Source organism: Capricornis sumatraensis, chromosome 7, assembly GCF_032405125.1.
Source record: "Capricornis sumatraensis isolate serow.1 chromosome 7, serow.2, whole genome shotgun sequence".
Classification (NCBI taxonomy): domain Eukaryota; kingdom Metazoa; phylum Chordata; class Mammalia; order Artiodactyla; family Bovidae; genus Capricornis; species Capricornis sumatraensis.
Window position 1 is genome coordinate 9,443,559 of NC_091075.1, and position 19,154 is coordinate 9,462,712.

At 37.0% G+C, this 19,154-nt stretch overlaps 1 protein-coding gene across 1 annotated transcript in view; it reads right to left on the reverse strand.

Annotated features, from left to right (window-relative positions):
* Positions 1-2,742: 2,742 nt before the first annotated feature.
* The window catches only part of METTL14 (methyltransferase 14, N6-adenosine-methyltransferase non-catalytic subunit), a 38,658-nt gene continuing 22,246 nt past the window's right edge, over positions 2,743-19,154 (reverse strand). The window contains exons 8-11 of the mRNA XM_068975271.1: positions 17,064-17,156; positions 14,548-14,664; positions 12,951-13,161; positions 2,743-4,000 (exon numbers count right to left, since the gene is read on the reverse strand). Of these exons, the coding sequence (XP_068831372.1) occupies positions 3,696-4,000; positions 12,951-13,161; positions 14,548-14,664; positions 17,064-17,156 (726 nt within the window). The 3' untranslated portion in view covers positions 2,743-3,695. The remainder of the gene's footprint in view (positions 4,001-12,950; positions 13,162-14,547; positions 14,665-17,063; positions 17,157-19,154) is intronic.

Genomic DNA, 19,154 nt, shown 5'->3' on the forward strand with positions numbered 1-19,154 from the left:
ACATTTCAGACTTACCATCCTCCCTCTGTGGTGACAATCCGTTGGCGTTGGGTATGATGTCTGCCTTACCTGTGAGCTCTGTTGCCACCTCTCTCTCAGATCTCCACGGCCTTGAGATCAAGTCAATGACTACTTATTAAGGTGCTCTGTTCTGCTCCCTTAGAGAGGAGCTAAGAAAATCCACCCATGTGGGAAAGCAGCAAAGACAGGACAAAAGGGAGACAGTAAATGAAAGTAAATAGTCCTGCATTAAATATGCAAATAGCGTTGTCAAAGTCACTCAAAATGTCTAAAAAAAGAATTCAGTTCAGTTCAGTCGCTCAGTCGTGGTCCAACTCTTTGCGATGCCATGGACTGCAGCACGCCAGGCCTCCCTGTCCATCACCAACTCCCAGAGTTTACCCAAACTCATGTCCATTGAGTCAGTGATGCCATCCAACCATCTCATCCTCTGTCGTCCCCTTCTCCTCCTGCCTTCAATCTTTCCCAACATCAGGGTCTTTTCCAATGAGTCAGTTCTTCGCATCAGGTGGTCAAAGTATTGGAGTTTCAGCTCCAACATCAGTCCTTCCAATGAACACCCAGGACTGATCTTTAGGATGGCATGGTTGAATCTCCTTGAGTCCAAGGGACTCTCAAGAATTTTCTCGAACACCACAGTTCAAAAGCATTAATTCTTCCGCATTCAGCTTTCTTTATAGTCCAACTCTCACATCCATACATGACTACTGGAAAAACCACAGTAATGTCTCTGCTTTTTAACATGCTGTCCAGGTTGGTCATAGCTTTCCTTCCAAGGAGCAAGCGTCTTTTAATTTCATGGCTGCAGTCATCATTCCACTATAAAATGAACTCATGGCTTGCTTCACTGATTCACATTATATACCTAATTCCTATATGCACTTTATATCACTGACTTCAATTTTAATTTTTTAGAAGCATTTTTGGAAAAAACCTACCTTATTTGATTTCATTGTTCATCAGCCCCTCTAGTTACAGAAGAACTATAACACAGACTCAAACTGATCATTTTAATATTTTGTCAAATTCTAGAAAAAGGGTTTATAGAAAAAGAACATCTAGATTAAATGAGGTAGTATTTTGTCTGCACATTATACCTAACAATGTTCATATGAGTAACTGACTGGGCGTCTTGAGAGCAGAAGCAAATGTGACTTTTCAGAAATGGGAGTCTTCAATGGGCTCAATTTGCTAGATAAATGTTCTAACCTCCTGGGGAGTCCCAGGTTTATAGCTTAAAAACTGACAGCATATACTTAAGTCCCTATCACTGAACATCAAAGATAATGCTAATGTCCTATATGGACCCCAAGATTATACAGGACTGTTCCAAGAAAAGCCTTTCTTATACACAAAAGCGTATGTTTTTAACAGCGCGCTCAAAAAGAGACTTTCCGATCAAAGATTATCATTTAGAATGAATCCCAACTGGGGTATCATTTTGTCAAGTTAATAAAAATTATACCAAATCAATAAAATCTAGAACTATAGACTAAATCTTACGTTCTTAAGTTCAGAATGAAAAAAGTATAGGTTTTAAAAATCAGGTGCTGTAATCAGAACATTGTAAGTTAACGACTAAAATGGGTAGAAAGTATTTTAAGAGACATGCAAAGGAATCATTCTCAGTTACAGTGTGCTACCCCAGGCATCCAACCATTACAATCCCATCAATTTAAAGTGAAACTGTGGCACAGCAATTACGTGGTTTACAAATAAGAGAGGTATGTAGTTTTTATGAGCTAAGGACTTATAGGAGGTAGCTCTTCTACTTACCAAAGTATTAGCTGGTGCAGCCCTGATTCCCACTCCAACTCTGGTGCAGCCCTGATTCCCAATCCAGCTCTGGATATGCAGCCTGTGGAGTCTGACTCCACACTTGATCCCCCACTATAAAGCTCAACGCCTCGTGCACTGTGCTATCTCATTCTACACTGTGACTGACATCGCAACAATTCCCTGGTCTGATATGGTTCAGTAGTGTTTGGGTACGATATTCCCCACCACGAACTCTGTTCTAGCTGACCCAGAGAAGGAACCAGGCTAGAGTCCTATTTAAAGGACAGAATCACTCCCTAGCTGGTGTGTCTAAGGACTCCCACTAGGCAACTGAGTATCCATCTTCTTCATTCCCAGGTCACCTTTAACAAATAGAGTTCTCTCTATTAATTACTGGAGCTGAAAATGTACCACCATTTCAGTAAAAATTCTAACCAACAGTTCCACATCATATCTACATCAAGAAGAACATTAGTCAAATGCTACCTGTACTAGAAAGATCTAACAGGTTGAGCAAGTAAAATTTATCACGCTTTTAAGGATCTCAAGCATATTCCTATAATTCAATCCCTATCTTCAAACTGAGTCTTTAAAGGATATAACATAACCTCACTTTATGAGCCAATACACATAAAGGACTACTCACAGACCAAGAGAATAGTCTCATCTGAGGTCAATCCTTTTTCATTTGGTAATGACGACAATTCCACTCACAGAAAAGAGACTCTCAAAATTCAAAGGTTTAAAGTTTCATTAGAAAAATCATACATAAGATAAAAAATATGTTTATCAACAATAATGGTATTATTTCATTTAGCAGATTCATGCAAAACATGAGTGACAGTATAGAAATGACCATATAAAATTTCATACAACTTATCTGGAAAACCAGTCCCTTAGAAGGCAACTGCAGTTCCATTTTTCCAAGCTCTCTTAAGTTGAGGGTTTTCTGTAATTGGTTTTACCTTTTCTCCATAACAAGTTTAAAGATGCATGTCATTTTCCCATCACCAAGTACTTTATTCCCCAAAATGTTTAAACCAAGCACCTGATAACCAGGTGTATCTGTTGCTTTTATTCTTTTATTTTGCTAAGGAATATGAAACTGCTTTGAAAGTCAATCCAAGATCACACCAAAGTTTTATTGTCCTTAGCTGCTTGGCTATTTGTCCTCGTCAGCTTCTTAGGAAGCATGAGTAACAGTCATCGGTAGCTGCACAACTGAGATTATGAGAACTTTTTTCCCTCTTTGTAAAGTATGTCTATGGGCTCTACTCCTCTCTGCCCACCCGGTGGCTCCACCTCCCTGATCAGATTTAAACCTGGGAGGAGGATTTTGTTCCAAGTCTCTTAATTTCTTCTGTGATCAAACTACACGAGTTTACTTAAGATTTTTCAAAAAGAAAGAAAAAAGTCTCTTTTATTGTTTCAATGAGAAAATGTTGAAACCCTAAGAGAAGTTTACCATCTGTCCCAACTCCACTCGATCAAGCCTGCAAACAGCTTCCCATTTGCTGTGACAGCAGTGGTGGGATGCCCATGATCAACTACTGTCAGCACCCGTATGATACTTCAGACTGGGTCTTTTTCACTGCTCACTTTATTCCTAAAAAGCAAAAGCCTTTGTAATTAGACTAAATTCCGTTTCTGAAAGCGAAGGTATTTGTGTTGTTCCACTCTGTTTGGTTACATGCACAGGACAAAAGCCAGGATGACTCATTTACCCTGAATAAAACGCGACAGTGACAACTGCAAGGGAGGTTGATTAAAATATTCCTGTAGCTTAGAGAAACTAAAGCAAAGTGCAAGCTGGAACAGAGTTCTAAACATCTCCTGGGTGAAATTCAAACTATCGGAAAGGTGAAGGGGCATTAATAGGATCAGTGTCCTAAAAACTATCGAGGTGGAAAGCCACCTCTGTGTGCTCCTCCACGGCCCCCCCTGAAGCCACCTCTTTCTCCTCGGAAGTTAGATCGATTTCTCTCTCGCCCACGGCCGGCAGACGTGCCACCTCTTCCGCCTCCTCTGGGAGCTCCACCTCCCCGATCAGATTTAGATTTGGGAGGAGGTGATTTTGGTCGAAGTCTCTCAATTTCCTCTGTACATCCAGTCAAATAAGAATTCGGGGCACTGAAGTAGGATGCATACGTTTCTGCATTGTAGTTACTATTTGTAAGAGTTGGTCCAACTGTAAGCCACCCTGAAACGGAGGGAAAAAACATTAACCTTTTTCTTCCCCCCAATTATTTTACTTATCTTTAGAAGCCATTTCAAATCTCCAGTTATTTCCAGAGATGCCCCTATCACTTACCCAATATTGATATTTTACATAGAACATGTGGCATTTAACTATGGTCTTTGATTTTATATATATATTTGTTTTGTTTTTCCTCTTAAAAACTTTTATAATATAATTGTGATTTCCATCCATATTTCACATTCTGTGAGAATAGGATTTAGAAAATATTAGACACTACACTGAGTTCTGGCTTAGTGAAAATTTATTAAATTTTATATTACCTTCCTACTTGTAGAAATGGTTCCAGTTTTCTAACTAACATCCTGGAACTAACTTTTGCCTCTTCTCTTCCAACCACGTTAACCCAGCTGGCAGGTCTTAGAAATTCAACCTACTACCATGCTGCTCCTACTTGTTACCATTTCTGCTGCCACCCTTAGAGTTTTTATTTTTCTACTAGTTTTGTCCCCTACACATACAACAGACATACTTGTGTACTGTAATGCTTTCCCAACCTCTCCTCCTCTAAAAGTGGAAAGCCTAAAGCAAAGCTGAAACCACATTCCTTCTCTGCACAACCTTCTGGGCTTTCCACTAAGCCAGAATTCAGTAACATGGAATCGGAAGCCTTATACGATGAGGTCTGAACTAGCTTTCTAATTGCACTGCTGAAACAATGAACCACTATAGTTAACTGTTTGCACACTGATCTCCACCTTGTGCCTACAATTTTTTCTATCCTGTCAACCTGGTGAAAATTCCATCCTTCAACATCCACTTTAAACATGGACCTTAATGAAATGAATTATCCTTCTGAATTTCCATTACATATTATATTTCTATAGGTAAAAAGGTTTTGTCAACTTCACTGCTAGATAATTTTCCTTATAAGGATGGTTTCTGTTTGATTACATTGTATCTGCAACAGGAAGAACTACAAATTAACTGTAAATGCCTGATGGAGACCTCGCGCTTTGAGGTTCCCTGCATGTGGAGATTCCTGATCATTAGGGCAGGTTGAGGAATCTCTTAAGAATTAGGTTCTTCACCTGAAAAATTAATCTCACACAATTTCTGCCTTATCAAGATTATTTCTTAGACTATTCAGTTCAGTTCAGTCGCTCAGTCGTGTCCGACTCTTTGTGACCCCATGAATGGCAGCACGCCAGGCCTCCCTGTCCATCACCAACTCCCGGAGTTCACTCAGACTCACGTCCATCGAGTTAGTGATGCCATCCAGCCATCTTATCCTCTGTCGTCGCCTTCTCCTCCTGCCCCCAATCCCTCCCAGCATCAGAGTCTTTTAAAATGAGTCAACTCTTCGCATGAGGTGGCCAAAGTACTGGAGTTTGAGCTTTAGTATCATTCTTTCCAAAGAAATCCCAGGGTTGATCTCCTTCATAATGGACTGGTTGGATCTCCTCGAAGTCCAAGGGACTCTCAAGAATCTTCTCCAACACCACAGTTCAAAAGCATCAATTCTTTGGCACTCAGCCTTCTTCACAGTCCAACTCTCACATCCATACATGACTACTGGAAAAACCATAGCCTTGACTAGACGGACCTTAATCGGCAAAGTAATGTCTCTGCTTTTGAATATGCTATCTAGGTTGGTCATAACTTTTCTTCCAAGGAGTAAATGTCTTTTAATTTCATGGCTGCAGTCACCATCTGCAGTGATTTTGGAGCCCCCAAAAATAAAGTCTGACACTGTTTCCACGGTTTCTCCATCTGTTTCCCATGAAGTGATGGGACTTAGACTATTAGGTCCATGATAAAATGGAAAATATTTTACTGGGGTCACATTCTAAAATGTAGTAGCCCTTTTTTTTTTGTACAAAACTGTGTTCATCATTTAAATCGTCTAACAGTGCACAGATAAAATCTGTTACTATCTGGAGAAAAATAACAGATAAAACCATATGATGCTTTTCATGTCTCATCAAGTAGACACCTTGATAAAAATGAGATGAAAGAATACACTGCACACCTATGTGGTCTCACTGACAATTGAACCTATGAGACTTTTACTTGCTTTTGGTTTATTTTCTACCATACATATGGTGCTGTGGAACACAACGCACAAGCAAGAGGTAAGAAAAAATTCGAAGATTTAATAAAAATAGTTAATATTGTCTCCTTCATGCTATATTGCCCTACATAAATAAGACGTAAACCTTTACAAAGTAAACTGCAAGGGACACTGCTTCCCACTCACAAATTCTTCACTGCAACAGTGTTCTATTAAAATTCTGAATGCTTAATTTCTAAGAACCAAGTAACTTTAAATTAGCCTGGCTTCAGTGACTATGATACATATATCAATTTTTAAACATTTAAAGCAATAATAAAGACTATTCCTCTGGTATGTGTTATATACCTTAGACTATCTCCTTGAGGAAGAAATGTATTTGAGGATTTGACCCAAATAAATTATAGCCTCTTGTACAGACTTCTCTCAATTGATCCTATTATTTACATGGTTAACTTTCTACTACATAATTTTCCAAAGTGGATATTCTTTCTTAATACTAAAATAATTTGTGCAAGAATGGGCAAAGATAAAGAATCAGACAGTAGTTTACAAGCAAAAAATAAAATCTAAATCTCTAAGACTTTGTACAACTGGTATAGATATAGATAGAAGGGTATCAGAGATATAATGTATAATATAAAGTGGGTAGAGTGGCCATAGCTAAATGAATGGAGAAAATTCCCATTATGTTATAGTTATAGAATATTATAAATACAAACTAGCACCAAAATTTGTATTTTTATTTCAGTTGCTGTTTAGGTTTATATCTATAGCTATACTTAATAATTATCTACTCTCTCTACTCCTTGGTCCTTCCACTCACATTTAAAAAAAAAACTTAAAATAATGCTATAAAGCCATTAAAAGCATTATAATTACTTAAATGTAGAAATAATTTTGACATATATTTTGACATAATATTGAGAAAAATACAAAATGATGAATGACACAGTTATGTAAAAATTTGTATGCACAAGAGGACTGGAAAGTATTACACAAAAAAATAATACTTCTTGGAAGTAGTGAGGTTGAATCTTTTTTCCTCTTGAAAATTTTCTTTAATGTTGTTACACTGACTTTTCAATTACTAAAAGATTACCATCTGTTTGATGTTCCCTTTTATTGTTCAAATAGCTTTGCTGTTTCTTTAAAGTTTTCCACTTCCTTTAAATAGCAGTTCCCACTGGAGATTGTTCCCAGATTCAAGAGCTATTTTTGAGTACAAAGGTTAATGATGGAAGATAAAAATCTGTTCCTTATTTCCTCAAACACTACAGCCATAATCTTAATATTCAATACCTATGGACATCTACACTTTCTGAAAAACATACAACTCCAGCTGAGCATCTAGTCATATTACTTTCTTTTAAGCCAGTGAAGAGGAAATATTTGCTTGCCACAAGCTCTGTTGCCAAAATATTTTACTTTGATAAGAGAGTAAAATCACTTACTAAACCTCCAAACAAGATGTTCATGTATATGTATAGCAGAAGTCTCCACAACTCAAAGTTCATTCTGTAGCTGTATATCTAGTATGTGTGTAAAACTCAGGCATGACTGTATATATATAGAAAAATTACCTTTAAAAGACTAAAGAAACTATGAAGTTTAAACCATAGCCTTCCTACCCTTAAAAAAAAAAACCAATATGCTACTTTAATTTAGAATTTAGTAATTCAAGGGTACATGCTGCAATTTCCAAGAAAACCAGTGAAGGAACAATAAAAGAATATATAACAAGTTAATAAAAAAGAAACACTTGAATAATATAAGAATTCTTAATCCAAAAGAAATGAGAGAAAAGGGGACACAGAACAGGTGTACCAAGGTAAAGCAAACATTAAGGTGGTCATAGCAAACACCCTCTTCCAACAATACAAGAAACAACTCTATACATGGATGTCACCAGATGGTCAACACCAAAATCAGACTGATTATATTCTTTGCAGACAAAGATGGAGAAGCTCTACACAGTCGGCAAAAACAAGACCAGGAGCTGACTGTGGCTCAGATCATGAACTCCTTATTGCAAAATTCAGACTTAAATTGAAGAAAATAGGGAAAACCACTAGGCCATTCATGTATCACCTAAATCAAATCCATTATGATTATACAGTGGAAGTGACAAATACATTTAAGATCTGATACAGCGTATTAATTTAAGATCAGATCTGATACAGCGTATAGAACTATGGATGGAGGTTCCTAACACTACATAGGGAGGCAGTGGTTAAAACCATCCCCAAGAAAAAGAAATGCAACAAGGCAAAATGGTTGTTTGAGGAGGCCTTACAAATAGCCAAGAAAAGAAAAGAAGCAAAAGGCAAAGGAGAAAAGGGAAGATATACCCATCTGAATGCAGAATTCCAAAGAAGAACAAGGAGAGGTAAGAAGGCCTTCCTCAGTGTTCAATGCAAAGAAATAGAGGAAAATAGAATGAGAAAGACTAGAGATCTCTTCAAGAAAATCTGAGATACCAAAGGAACATTTCATGCAAAGATGGGCACAATAAAGGACAGAAACAGTATGGACCTTACAGAAGCAGAAGAGATATAAGTGGCAAGAATACATTGAAGAACTGTACAAAAAAGGTCTTAATGACCTGGATAACCACAATGGTGTGATCACTCACCTAGAACCAGACCTCCTGGAGTGCAAAGACAAGTGGGCCTTAGGAAGCATAAATATGAACCAAGCTAGTGGAGGTGATAGAATTCCAGCTGAGCTATTTCAAATTCTAAAAAGTGATGTTGTGAAAGTGCTGCCCTCAATATGCCAGCAAAGATGGAAAACTCAGCAGCGGCCACAGGACTGGAAAAGGTCAGTTCTCATTCCAATCCCAAAGAAGGGCAACACCAAAGAATGTTCAAACTACCACACAATTGCACTCATTTCACATGCAGTAACACTCAAAATCCTTCAAGCTAGGCTGCAACAGTATGTGAACCAAGAACTTCCAGATGTACAAAGTAAATTTAGGAAAGGAAGAAGAACCAGAGATCACATTGCCAATATCTACTGGATCACAGAAAAAGCAAGAGAGTTCCAGCAAAATGTCTACTTTTGCTTCAATGACAACACTACAGTCTTTACTGTGTGGATCACAGCAAACTGTGGAAAATTCTTAAGAGATGGGATACCAGACCACCTTACTTGCCTCCTGAGAAACCTGTCTGCAGGTTAAGAAGCAACAGTTAGAACTGGACATGGAACAACGGACTGGATCAAAATTGGGTAATGACTATGTCAAGGCTGTATATTGTCACCCTGTTTATTTAACTTATATGCAGAGTACATCATGAGAAATGCTGGACTGGATGAAGCACAAGCTGGAATCAAGACTGCCCGAAGAAATATCAATACCTCAGATATGCAGATGACACCACCCTTATGGCAGAAAGTGAAGAGGAACCAAACAGTCTCTTGATGAAAGTGAAAGAGGAGAGTGAAATAGCTGGCTTAAAGCTCAACATTCAGAAAGCTAAGATCATGGCATCTGGTCCCCTCACTTCATGGCAAAGAGATGTGGAAACAGTGACAGACTTTATTTTCTGTCTTCAAAATCACTGTGGATGATGACTACAGCCATGAAATTTAAAGACACTTGCTCCTTGGAAGAAAAGCTATGACAAACCTAGACTGCATATTAAAAAGCAGAGACATTACTTTGCTGACAAAGGTCTGTATAATCAAAGGTATGATTTTTCCAGTAGTCATATACAGATGTGAGAGTTGGACCATAAACAAGGCTGAGCACCAGAGAATTCATGCTTTTGAACTGCGGTGCTGTAGAAGACTCTGTAGAGTCCCTTGGACAGGAAGGAGATCAAACCAGTCAATTCTAAAAGAAATCAACCTTAAATTTGGAAGAACTGATGCTGAAACTGAAGCTTGAATACTTGGGCCACTTGATGCAAAGAGCCAACTCACTGGAAAAGGCCCTGATGCTGGGAAAGACTGAAGGTAGGAGGATAAGGGGATGACAGAGGATGAGATGGTTTGATGGCATCACCAACTCAATGGACTTGAGTTTGCGCAAACTCCAGGAAATAGTGAAGGACAGGGAAACCTGGGGTGCTGCAGTCCATGAGGTCACAAAGAGTCAGACATGACTGAGCGACTGAATAACCACAAATATCAGAAACCACATTAAAGGTTTTCCTAGTGGCTCAGTGGTAAAGAAACCCCACACTAATGCACGAATTTGCCCTTGATCCTGGAAGATCATACTTGCTGTGGGACAACTAAGCCCGTCTGCAATTACTGAGCCTGTATTCTAGAAACTGCAGCTACTGAGGCCACATGCCAGAACTACTGAAGTTCTCCTGCTCTAGAGCCTCTATTTCACAAGAAAATCCACTCAAATGAGAAGCTTGTGCACCATAACTAGAGTAGCCCCTACTAGCTGAAAAGTCTGTGCAGCAACAAAGACCCAGCACAGCCAAGAATGAATAAAAAAGACATTTTTTTTAAAAGAAATTACATTAAATATAGACGACTCATAGCTCAGTTGGTCAACAATCTGCCTGCAATGCAGGAGGTTAGGGGTCAATCCTTGTGTTGGGAAGATTCCCTGGGGAAGGAAACAGCAACCCACTCCAGTATTCTTGCCTGGAGAATCCCATGGACAGAAGAGCCTTGCAGGCTACAGTTCATGGAGTTGCAAGAGTTGGACATGACTTAGCGACTAAACCACCACTACCACCACCACCAAACAATTCAATTAAGGGACTTCTCTGGTGGTCCAGTGGTCAGGATTCCACACTTTCAAAGCAAGGGGCACGGGACAAATTCCTGGTTGCGAACTGAGATCCTACGTCTCTCAGCCAAAGAAACAAAAACCAAAAAAAAAAAACAAACAACAGAAACCAAACATGGGAAAGGGAGCAATCAATTATTTAAAAAAAAACCCCAATTCAAAGATAAAGATTAAACCTACCTATTTAATGAAAACTACCTTTATGTTTGATCACAAGAGGTATGTTAAAGGATATGGAAGATTGTAAATAAAGGATGGAAATAATATACAGAGTAAACACAACCCCAAAAAAAGCTGGAATCACTGTAATAATGTTAGATGAAGTAGGATTTAAAGTTAAGAAACTGGATTAAGAAGGACAATTCATAATATTAAGAGCATCAATCTACAAGGAAGGCATAAAAGTCCTACATTTTAAATACACCTAATAACAATCTTGAACAGACATAAACTCAAAACTGACAACTAAACAGAACCAAAAGCCCATGATCTTAATAGATTTAAACATACCTTTCTCATAGAATAGTTAAAAACATCAGTAAAGACATGGCTGACAGAAACAGCATACACAAATACTACAACCAACAACAAAAAATTTACATTATTTTCAGTTATCTAAATTCGGTCAAAGCAAATTACAAATTAGTGGTGTTTTAAGATACATATTATTTGACCACAATATTAAGCCAAAAAGCAATGATAAATGATAACTTAAGCAACGCAATTCTGAATAACAAACTGCCAGGAGAAAAACCATTTAACTTTTAAATACAGAAAACATTTTCTCTAAACCTAAGCCAAAGAGAAAAAACATTTCACACGCAAAGTATTTCTTTGTAAAGAGAATGTACTTTTATTTTTCCCTTTATCATTTTACAGAAGTTTATGAAATTCAAGACCAGTTTCTACAAACGAAGATATTTCTATGTGTTCACTAAAGCACACCCACAGAGAATAGCTGACCAGTCTAGGGAGGAGGAAGGGAGAATGGATCCCATTATACCTACCTCAACTTAAGGGTTACTTTTTTTAGAATGAACATCAGAGTTTCTTTTAAATTCTTACGTACTTTGAAGGCCAATTATTCCACTGTACCTTCTTCAACTTTTACCTTGTATAAAATGTAGACTGTTTAAAACAAGTAAGATTCTGGCTCCTTTCAGCTTTAAACAACACTTCTAGCATGGTAAAACCAAACAGGTTGATTTTATATACTGTGATTGAATGATGCAATGTCCTTAAAAGTAACTTTTATATTTTCCGAGAAGAAACAGAATGTATAATGACTTCAACAATACTTTGTAAACAAAAGCTGTCCCCTCTGAAAGAAAATTCCAGTCTGTAACAGCTTAATTATTTTCTACTCATTTTTTTTTTCAAAATTGTAAATTCACATTATACAGATTTAGTAAAAAAGTTAAAGTTTTGATAAAACAGTATCATGATATATGTAAGGAGACAAGCCAAGTACTAATAAGGCTGAGATATGTCATTTATTTTACAAATGTATGGTTATTTTCTACAGGATCATTTGGTTAGTGCTATCTAAAAAGTAAGACATTTTGTTCATGCCAAAAGATCCTTGAAACCTGAGCAAATCTGGTCCCTGCCAAATGATTTTGGACAGGGCCAAATATCAAGAACCTTTTGGTGTGGACCGAATGTCTTACAGACATTTTGGACAGGACCAAATGTCCATTATGCATTTCTTCAACACAGTATTTACTTAATAACCTAAATGCTGGTTCAAAAGAAAATAAGACAGTCTTCGTTTTCCGTGAGACCGCGGTGCTAAAGACATTGACTATAAACATGCCCAAATGATTCTATAATTCAGGTAATAGTGCTATGAGGGAAAGAGCGGTGGAAGGTCTGGATAGTACTGTGAAACTGGCTAATTTAGGCGGTGTTGTGAGAAAAGGTTTGTCAGGATCAGAATGATAGGAAAGAGAACCCTTAAAGAGTACTGAAACAAGACTGAGCTTAGTATACTTGAAATACACCAAGAAGAGGGGTCAAATGTGTCGTAAGCATTTTATTTTACAAAGGACCGTGTACTCTTTCTTAACATCTATATCTCAAGGAACTATTAACATTTCCCCCCACTGAGATCTTACCTGGTCGAATTGTACTATCTCTTCCAAACAGATGAAGGCGTCTTCTACCAAGACAAAAATGTTCAATTATATGAAAAATTTCTACAGGTTTTTCTATATTGCCAATTTCAGGTTCTTCTGTGATAATCAAGTCAATGTCAACATTAGCATGAATGAAGTCCCCGTCTGTGCTACGCTTAACAGTTCCTTTGATCCCCATAAGGCAGTGTTCCTAAGTAACAATAAAAACAGGCCAATTAATTTCTTTTCATAAACAGTCATATTGCACAACATTTTACATTTCAAATTCCAAAACAATACTACTTCTCTGAATCTTTGCGATATAGTTCTATCGGCAAAAACACAATAGGAAAAACCTGGATCTCTGGACCTTCAAAGACTGGCAGGGAAGCTAGACATTAAACTCAGGACCGTCACATTTTAGATAACTGAGTCAATGACTGTGGGATGTTTTCCTCTGCAACTCTTGATAGTAACTTGTTTCCAGAAGTTATGGAAACATGGCACTTGATTTCAGAATCTGATTTTATATCGGGCCTCACATGATCCAAGAGCAAATCTATACACAAGGTGTAAGCCTTTTCAAATGGAGAGAAGACTTTAAGCAAGGATACAAACTGAAAATACTCAACATACATAAATGTGAAAGTCAAACAATTTCTTTTTTTGTTGTTTATTTTTTGACCTCTATTTAATCTGGACAACAGGGTAAAGTTTAAATAAATTTAATCTCACTTGACTCCATGAACCAATAATAGCAAGGATGGCTTGGATTCCCTTCAAAAAGAATTTCTAGCCCAAGAAAGACTTCAAAAAGACTCTCCCCCTGAAGCTCCCAGAACAGTGAAAGGCTGGAGGACAAACTGTTAAACCCTGATAACTAGGAGGGCAGTTCTATGAATCAGAGGTTCTCAGGGCTTCTTCAGGTTCTTATGTAGAAAAAAGAAGGGAACGTGAAAGTTGCTCTGTCCATGGAATTTTCCAGGCCAGTATACTGGAGTGGGTAGCCTTTTCCTTCTCCAGGGGATCTTCCCAACTCAGGGATCAAACTAGGGTCTCTGGCATTGCGGGTGGATTCTTTACCAGCTAAGCCATTAGAAAAGCCCAAGAATACTCGACTTGGTAGCTTACCCCTTCTCCAGGGAATCTTTCCGACCCAGGAATCAAACTGGGGTCTCCTGCACTGCAGGAGGATTCTTTGCCAGCTGAGCTATCAGGGAAGCCCAGAAAAAAGAAGGGAAGAGAGAAATATTCATCTTAGCTGGCCAGCTATGAGTCTTCCTGCCATTTTTTTTTTTTTCTGAGTCCAGAGAAAGGAAAAACTATAGGGGTCAGAAGTACCAAAAGCCCACATCTGACTGAGAATGACAGTAGTATAGGATATATGGGAATACATATTACCTTCTCCAGCACAGCATAGGCTTCTCTGAGTGAATAGAATTTTTTAAATAAACTTGGCTGTGTTACTTTAATGCTCAATGCCATCTGTGCAAGTCTGAGAGAAGAACCTTTCACCAAAATGAATTAAACAGCATGGAGTCATTTGTAAAAGCTTGAGAGAAAATAATTAAAATATAGAAAACAGTAAAGACAATACCTTTGTTCTCTGGAAGACGGCCTTTGGATCTAAAGTCTTAGTCTTCCCGGGATTGTTTTTATTGGTTTTAATCCAACAAATATCTTCACATCTTCTGTAACCCCACTTGCGTAAACACTAGGAATAAGAGAATTTTTTAAAATTCCTTAGCTAAAAGAAATAAACAATACTTAATCAACTAGCATTAAAAACTTCCTAGAGGTTTGAGACACTAAATTCCAAGATGTCATAATAATTTTGTATTACTGTAGAAACAGAAAAAAAGAAATACTTGTTTTTAAATATACAGCCATTATAAAAACATATAATACCAAAACATGGAAAAGACTATATAATACTCCAATTCTTTATACTACCTTCCACTGTCATCAACAGAGAGTGACCTTTAAATATGAGAACAATCAGCCCCTCTTTAATTAAAAACTAATTCAAAAGGTAAACTGTTCTTGCCACCTCAATTTTTTATCCTCTGATAAAGCTAAAAACTGTTAAGAAGTTCTAATCAGTAACTTCCTTTCAAATGAGTCTTGCAAAATGTTGTTTTTATATATTTAAAACTAAACCTCAAAAATCCAAAGACTTAAAATTGTCTGTATATTTCTTTATAAGATAAAACTTTACTTTCAGCTTTATGTAACCTAGACAATAGAGAGGTTTGAATCTTAGTGTCTTAGAATCTGTTATATATGAACATATAACAAATATCAGCTAAGTGAGTACCCAGAGAAGCATTTTGAGCCCTACCATATGTAGGTGTTGGCTAGCTGCTGGGATTAAAACCATGAGTAAGATACAGTCCTTACCCCTAATTGACTAAGTGCAAAGTAGGAGGAATTAAGTAAATTGTGCAGTGCAACACTGTTGGCACTATGATCAAGTACAAATAAAGACACGGTAGAGCATAAAATATATGTACTTTTCATTGTATAAACCGAGATACACCTCAAAATGGAACTTAGATTTTTAACTTAAAATCTCAAAAATCACAATGACTATCTGTTCCTGTTGCCAAATATTTGTTTAGCACTGGATATTCATGAAGTATCACAAGGGCCTAAATTCAACATGCCTTAATCAACTTAGCACAAGTTCATGAGTATTTCTCATGCTGTATTATTTTTGTAATTATTTTGGGCCAAAATCTGCTTTCACTAGTATGATAAACTGATGCATAAATAAATAAGATAAAGCCTCCTAATCAATTTCAAGCTAATCTGAGGGGTAGGAGAAAAGCCCAAAGCTAGATATTTGATCTAAACAGGGTAATATAACTATAAAATATACCAATATATCTATAAAAACATATGGCGTGTTTCTATTTTCTTAGATTTTTTACAGCATCTTAGGGAGATACCAGCAATAAAACAGATTCCCAGTATACAGTTATAGTCTTACCATGGAGTTAATAAATGATGGAAGCAATGATGTGATCCAACAATCTCAAACTTGCTATTTATACAAAAAATACAAAGCAATTGCAGAACTTCAGGATTTGAGCACAAATTTATCTCAATATAATCCTACTTAAATTCTTCACCTGTCAAATGGACACCTCCTAAAATTACCAGGATTAAATGAGATCTTGGTAGTATATCAAGTATTAATAATATGTCCTAAAAATGTAAATATTACCCCATAACAAGTGAGGAAAATGAAACACACAAGAGTAAATACCTCCTTACCCAAAGTTTCACTGCTGGACAGCAGATCTGAGACCAAAACTAGCCACAAAGCTACCAGTATTAAAATAAAAGCTTTTAGTATTTTGTTTCCATTTAGAAATTCAAAACACTCCAACCAAAAAGACAAAAAAAGTTTTGAATACGATAAATATAAGGTACCTAAAATAAACTGAGATAATAAACTTCTTTCTCACTCTCATTAATCCCTTCAAACTATGTGTTCTAGATGCTGTGTTATCCAATGCGATTCGGGTTACATTTGGAATTCATGAGTTAAGGCTACTCAGAGAATACATTTTAGCTACTATGCTGGGAGGGACTGGAGGCAGGAGGAAAAGGGGACAACAGAGGATGAGATGGCTGGATGGCATCACCGACTCAATGGACGGGAGTCTGAGTGAACTCCAGGAGTTGGTGATGGACAGGGGAGGCCTGGCATGCTGCAATTCAAGGGGTCGCAAAAAGTTGGACACGACTGAGCGACTGAACTGAACTGAATGGACAGTATACAACAGTAAGCTGCACACTTCGGAGCTGCAATTCAATTTCAAATCTCTAAACTGTTCTCTTCCTGAAGTCGTAGTAAATTGTAGTTTGATTTTTCATCCCGAAAGCTAGTTAACTGACTAAGGGGTACTGTCTTTTACATATTCTTTCTTTTTTAATTAAAAATATTTTTTACATATTCTTTTTAAAAGTTTTTCTTTCTGAATATTTGAGTACTATTTAATAAATGAAGAACAATGTAAACTTAATCTTCAAATTTCTTATACAACATACTGTTGTTTCTTATGAATTTTAAAAAAACACTTAAAAAAAAAACCACCATCTTACCACTCTTCCAAGGTCCAATCCTTCCCCAGAACCACACCAGAGAAAAATAAATGATCGAGGTGCTGCAATCTCATCAATTTCTAACTTCATAATCTGGAAGAAACCAAAACAGTATTGCATTGAAGTATCTTGTTTCCCATTCATTCTAAATCCAAAAGAACAAGCACTGAGATTTATCAGGACTTACAGTATATGTTTATATACTTATAATATATGCTTCCCTGGTGGCTCAGATGGTAAAGCGTCTGCCTGCAATGTGGGAGACGCGGGTTTGATCCTTGGGTCAGGAAGATCCCCTGGAAAAGGAAATGGCAACCCACTCCAGTAACCTTGCCTGGAAAATCCCATGGATGGAGGAGCCTGGTAGGCTACAGTCCATGGGGTTGCAAAGAGTCAGGCACGACTGAGTGACTTCACTTTCCTTTTCACTTACAGTATATGTGTTCTTTAAGTGTACTAATTTTCTTTAGGAAATACAATGGAAAATAAATTTTATCCTTAAAACTTGTTCTTATGGGTTTTTTTCCCCTATATTAATACAAAACAGATGAACACATGCACATAGATACACTTGATTTTATATGAAAAGTTTGCTAAGCTAAGTCACTTCAGTCGTGTCCAACTCTGTGCAACCCCAGAGACGGCAGCCCACCAGGCTTCCCCGTCCCTGGGATTCTCCAGGCAAGAACACTGGAGTGGGTTGCCATTTCCTTCTCCAATGCACGAGAGTGAAAAGTGAAAGTGAAGTCACTCAGTCGTGTCCAATTCCTAGCGACCCCATGGACAGCAGCCTACCAGGCTCCTCTGTCCATGGGATTTGCCAGGCAAGAGTACTGCAGTGGGTTGCCATTGCCTTCTCCATGAAAAGTTTATAGGAAACCATATTTATAGAATTATGGAATTTTATAAGGTATAGCTTTAGAGCAACCTGTTACCATTTACAGAAGAAGAAACTAAAAAGAAAAGGGATTAAATTACCTCAAAGTTAGGGGCAAACTTAAAATAAAACATAACCACAAATGTTTGTGGAGGATGATGTTTCCAGCAGAACAATTCTAAATAAAATAAATCAATATACACATTTCATTGTAATGATCACTTTAGGTCTGAAATGTAAAAAAAAAATAGGCTACAATTGTTGGCTTTGTATGTGCTAAGTATCTCAATTAAAAAAAAAAAGGTCTTTAATAATTAACTCTCTAAATTTGGGGACTACCACAGTGTGTATAAATGACTACAAAAGCAATCATTTTATATGGTATTCTTATTCTACTGCTTCCTTTTACAGCTAACAAGTTCCACAAACCATAGAGCAAGCTAATACTTATTAGTTACATGTATTGAGGTAATTTTAACTTAAAAAAAAATTTTTTTTCCTTTTTTCTTTGACCACACCTCACGGGTGTGTAGAACTTTCCCAACCAAGGATAGAACCCACATTCCCCACAGAAGAAGTGCAGAGTCTTAACCACTGGACTACAAGGGAAGTTCCTTAACTTTTACCTGAGTGCATCATAACCATATCACCTATAACTTATCTAGGTAAAAAGAAACATTATTTGAGAGTGATAGTGGAAATAAATTACAATAGGCATAAACCTATTCAGTTTTACACTTCCAATTTTGTCTTGATATAACGCCTGATCTAATATTCTCTTAAGAATATGAATAAACATTAATACGCACACACACACACATTCCTACACACATTTATACATGGCATAGCTAGGGTAGGTGATGGCACACAGTGAAGAACATTAAGCAAATAACTCGATATTACAATTATAAATACTAAATATTGGTATTTTAAGTGCTTATATTCTTAACTAAAACACAGTGACCTCCACTGACTCTAACATGAAAAAGAATACCTGAGAAACTCACTTTTTAAATTTATATTTAGCTATTGGCACTTTCTTTAGGTTATTACTACATAAAGGTTAAGAGCTTAGAGTTCTTAGGGCTCCAGACAAAACTTTTCAATATGCATATAAAATGGAATTTCTTTATTACAAAAACTCTATTAGTTTATCATGTAAAATTTAAACTCTTGGATTTCACTGACCAAATCTTAGAGATTGGCCAGAGAAA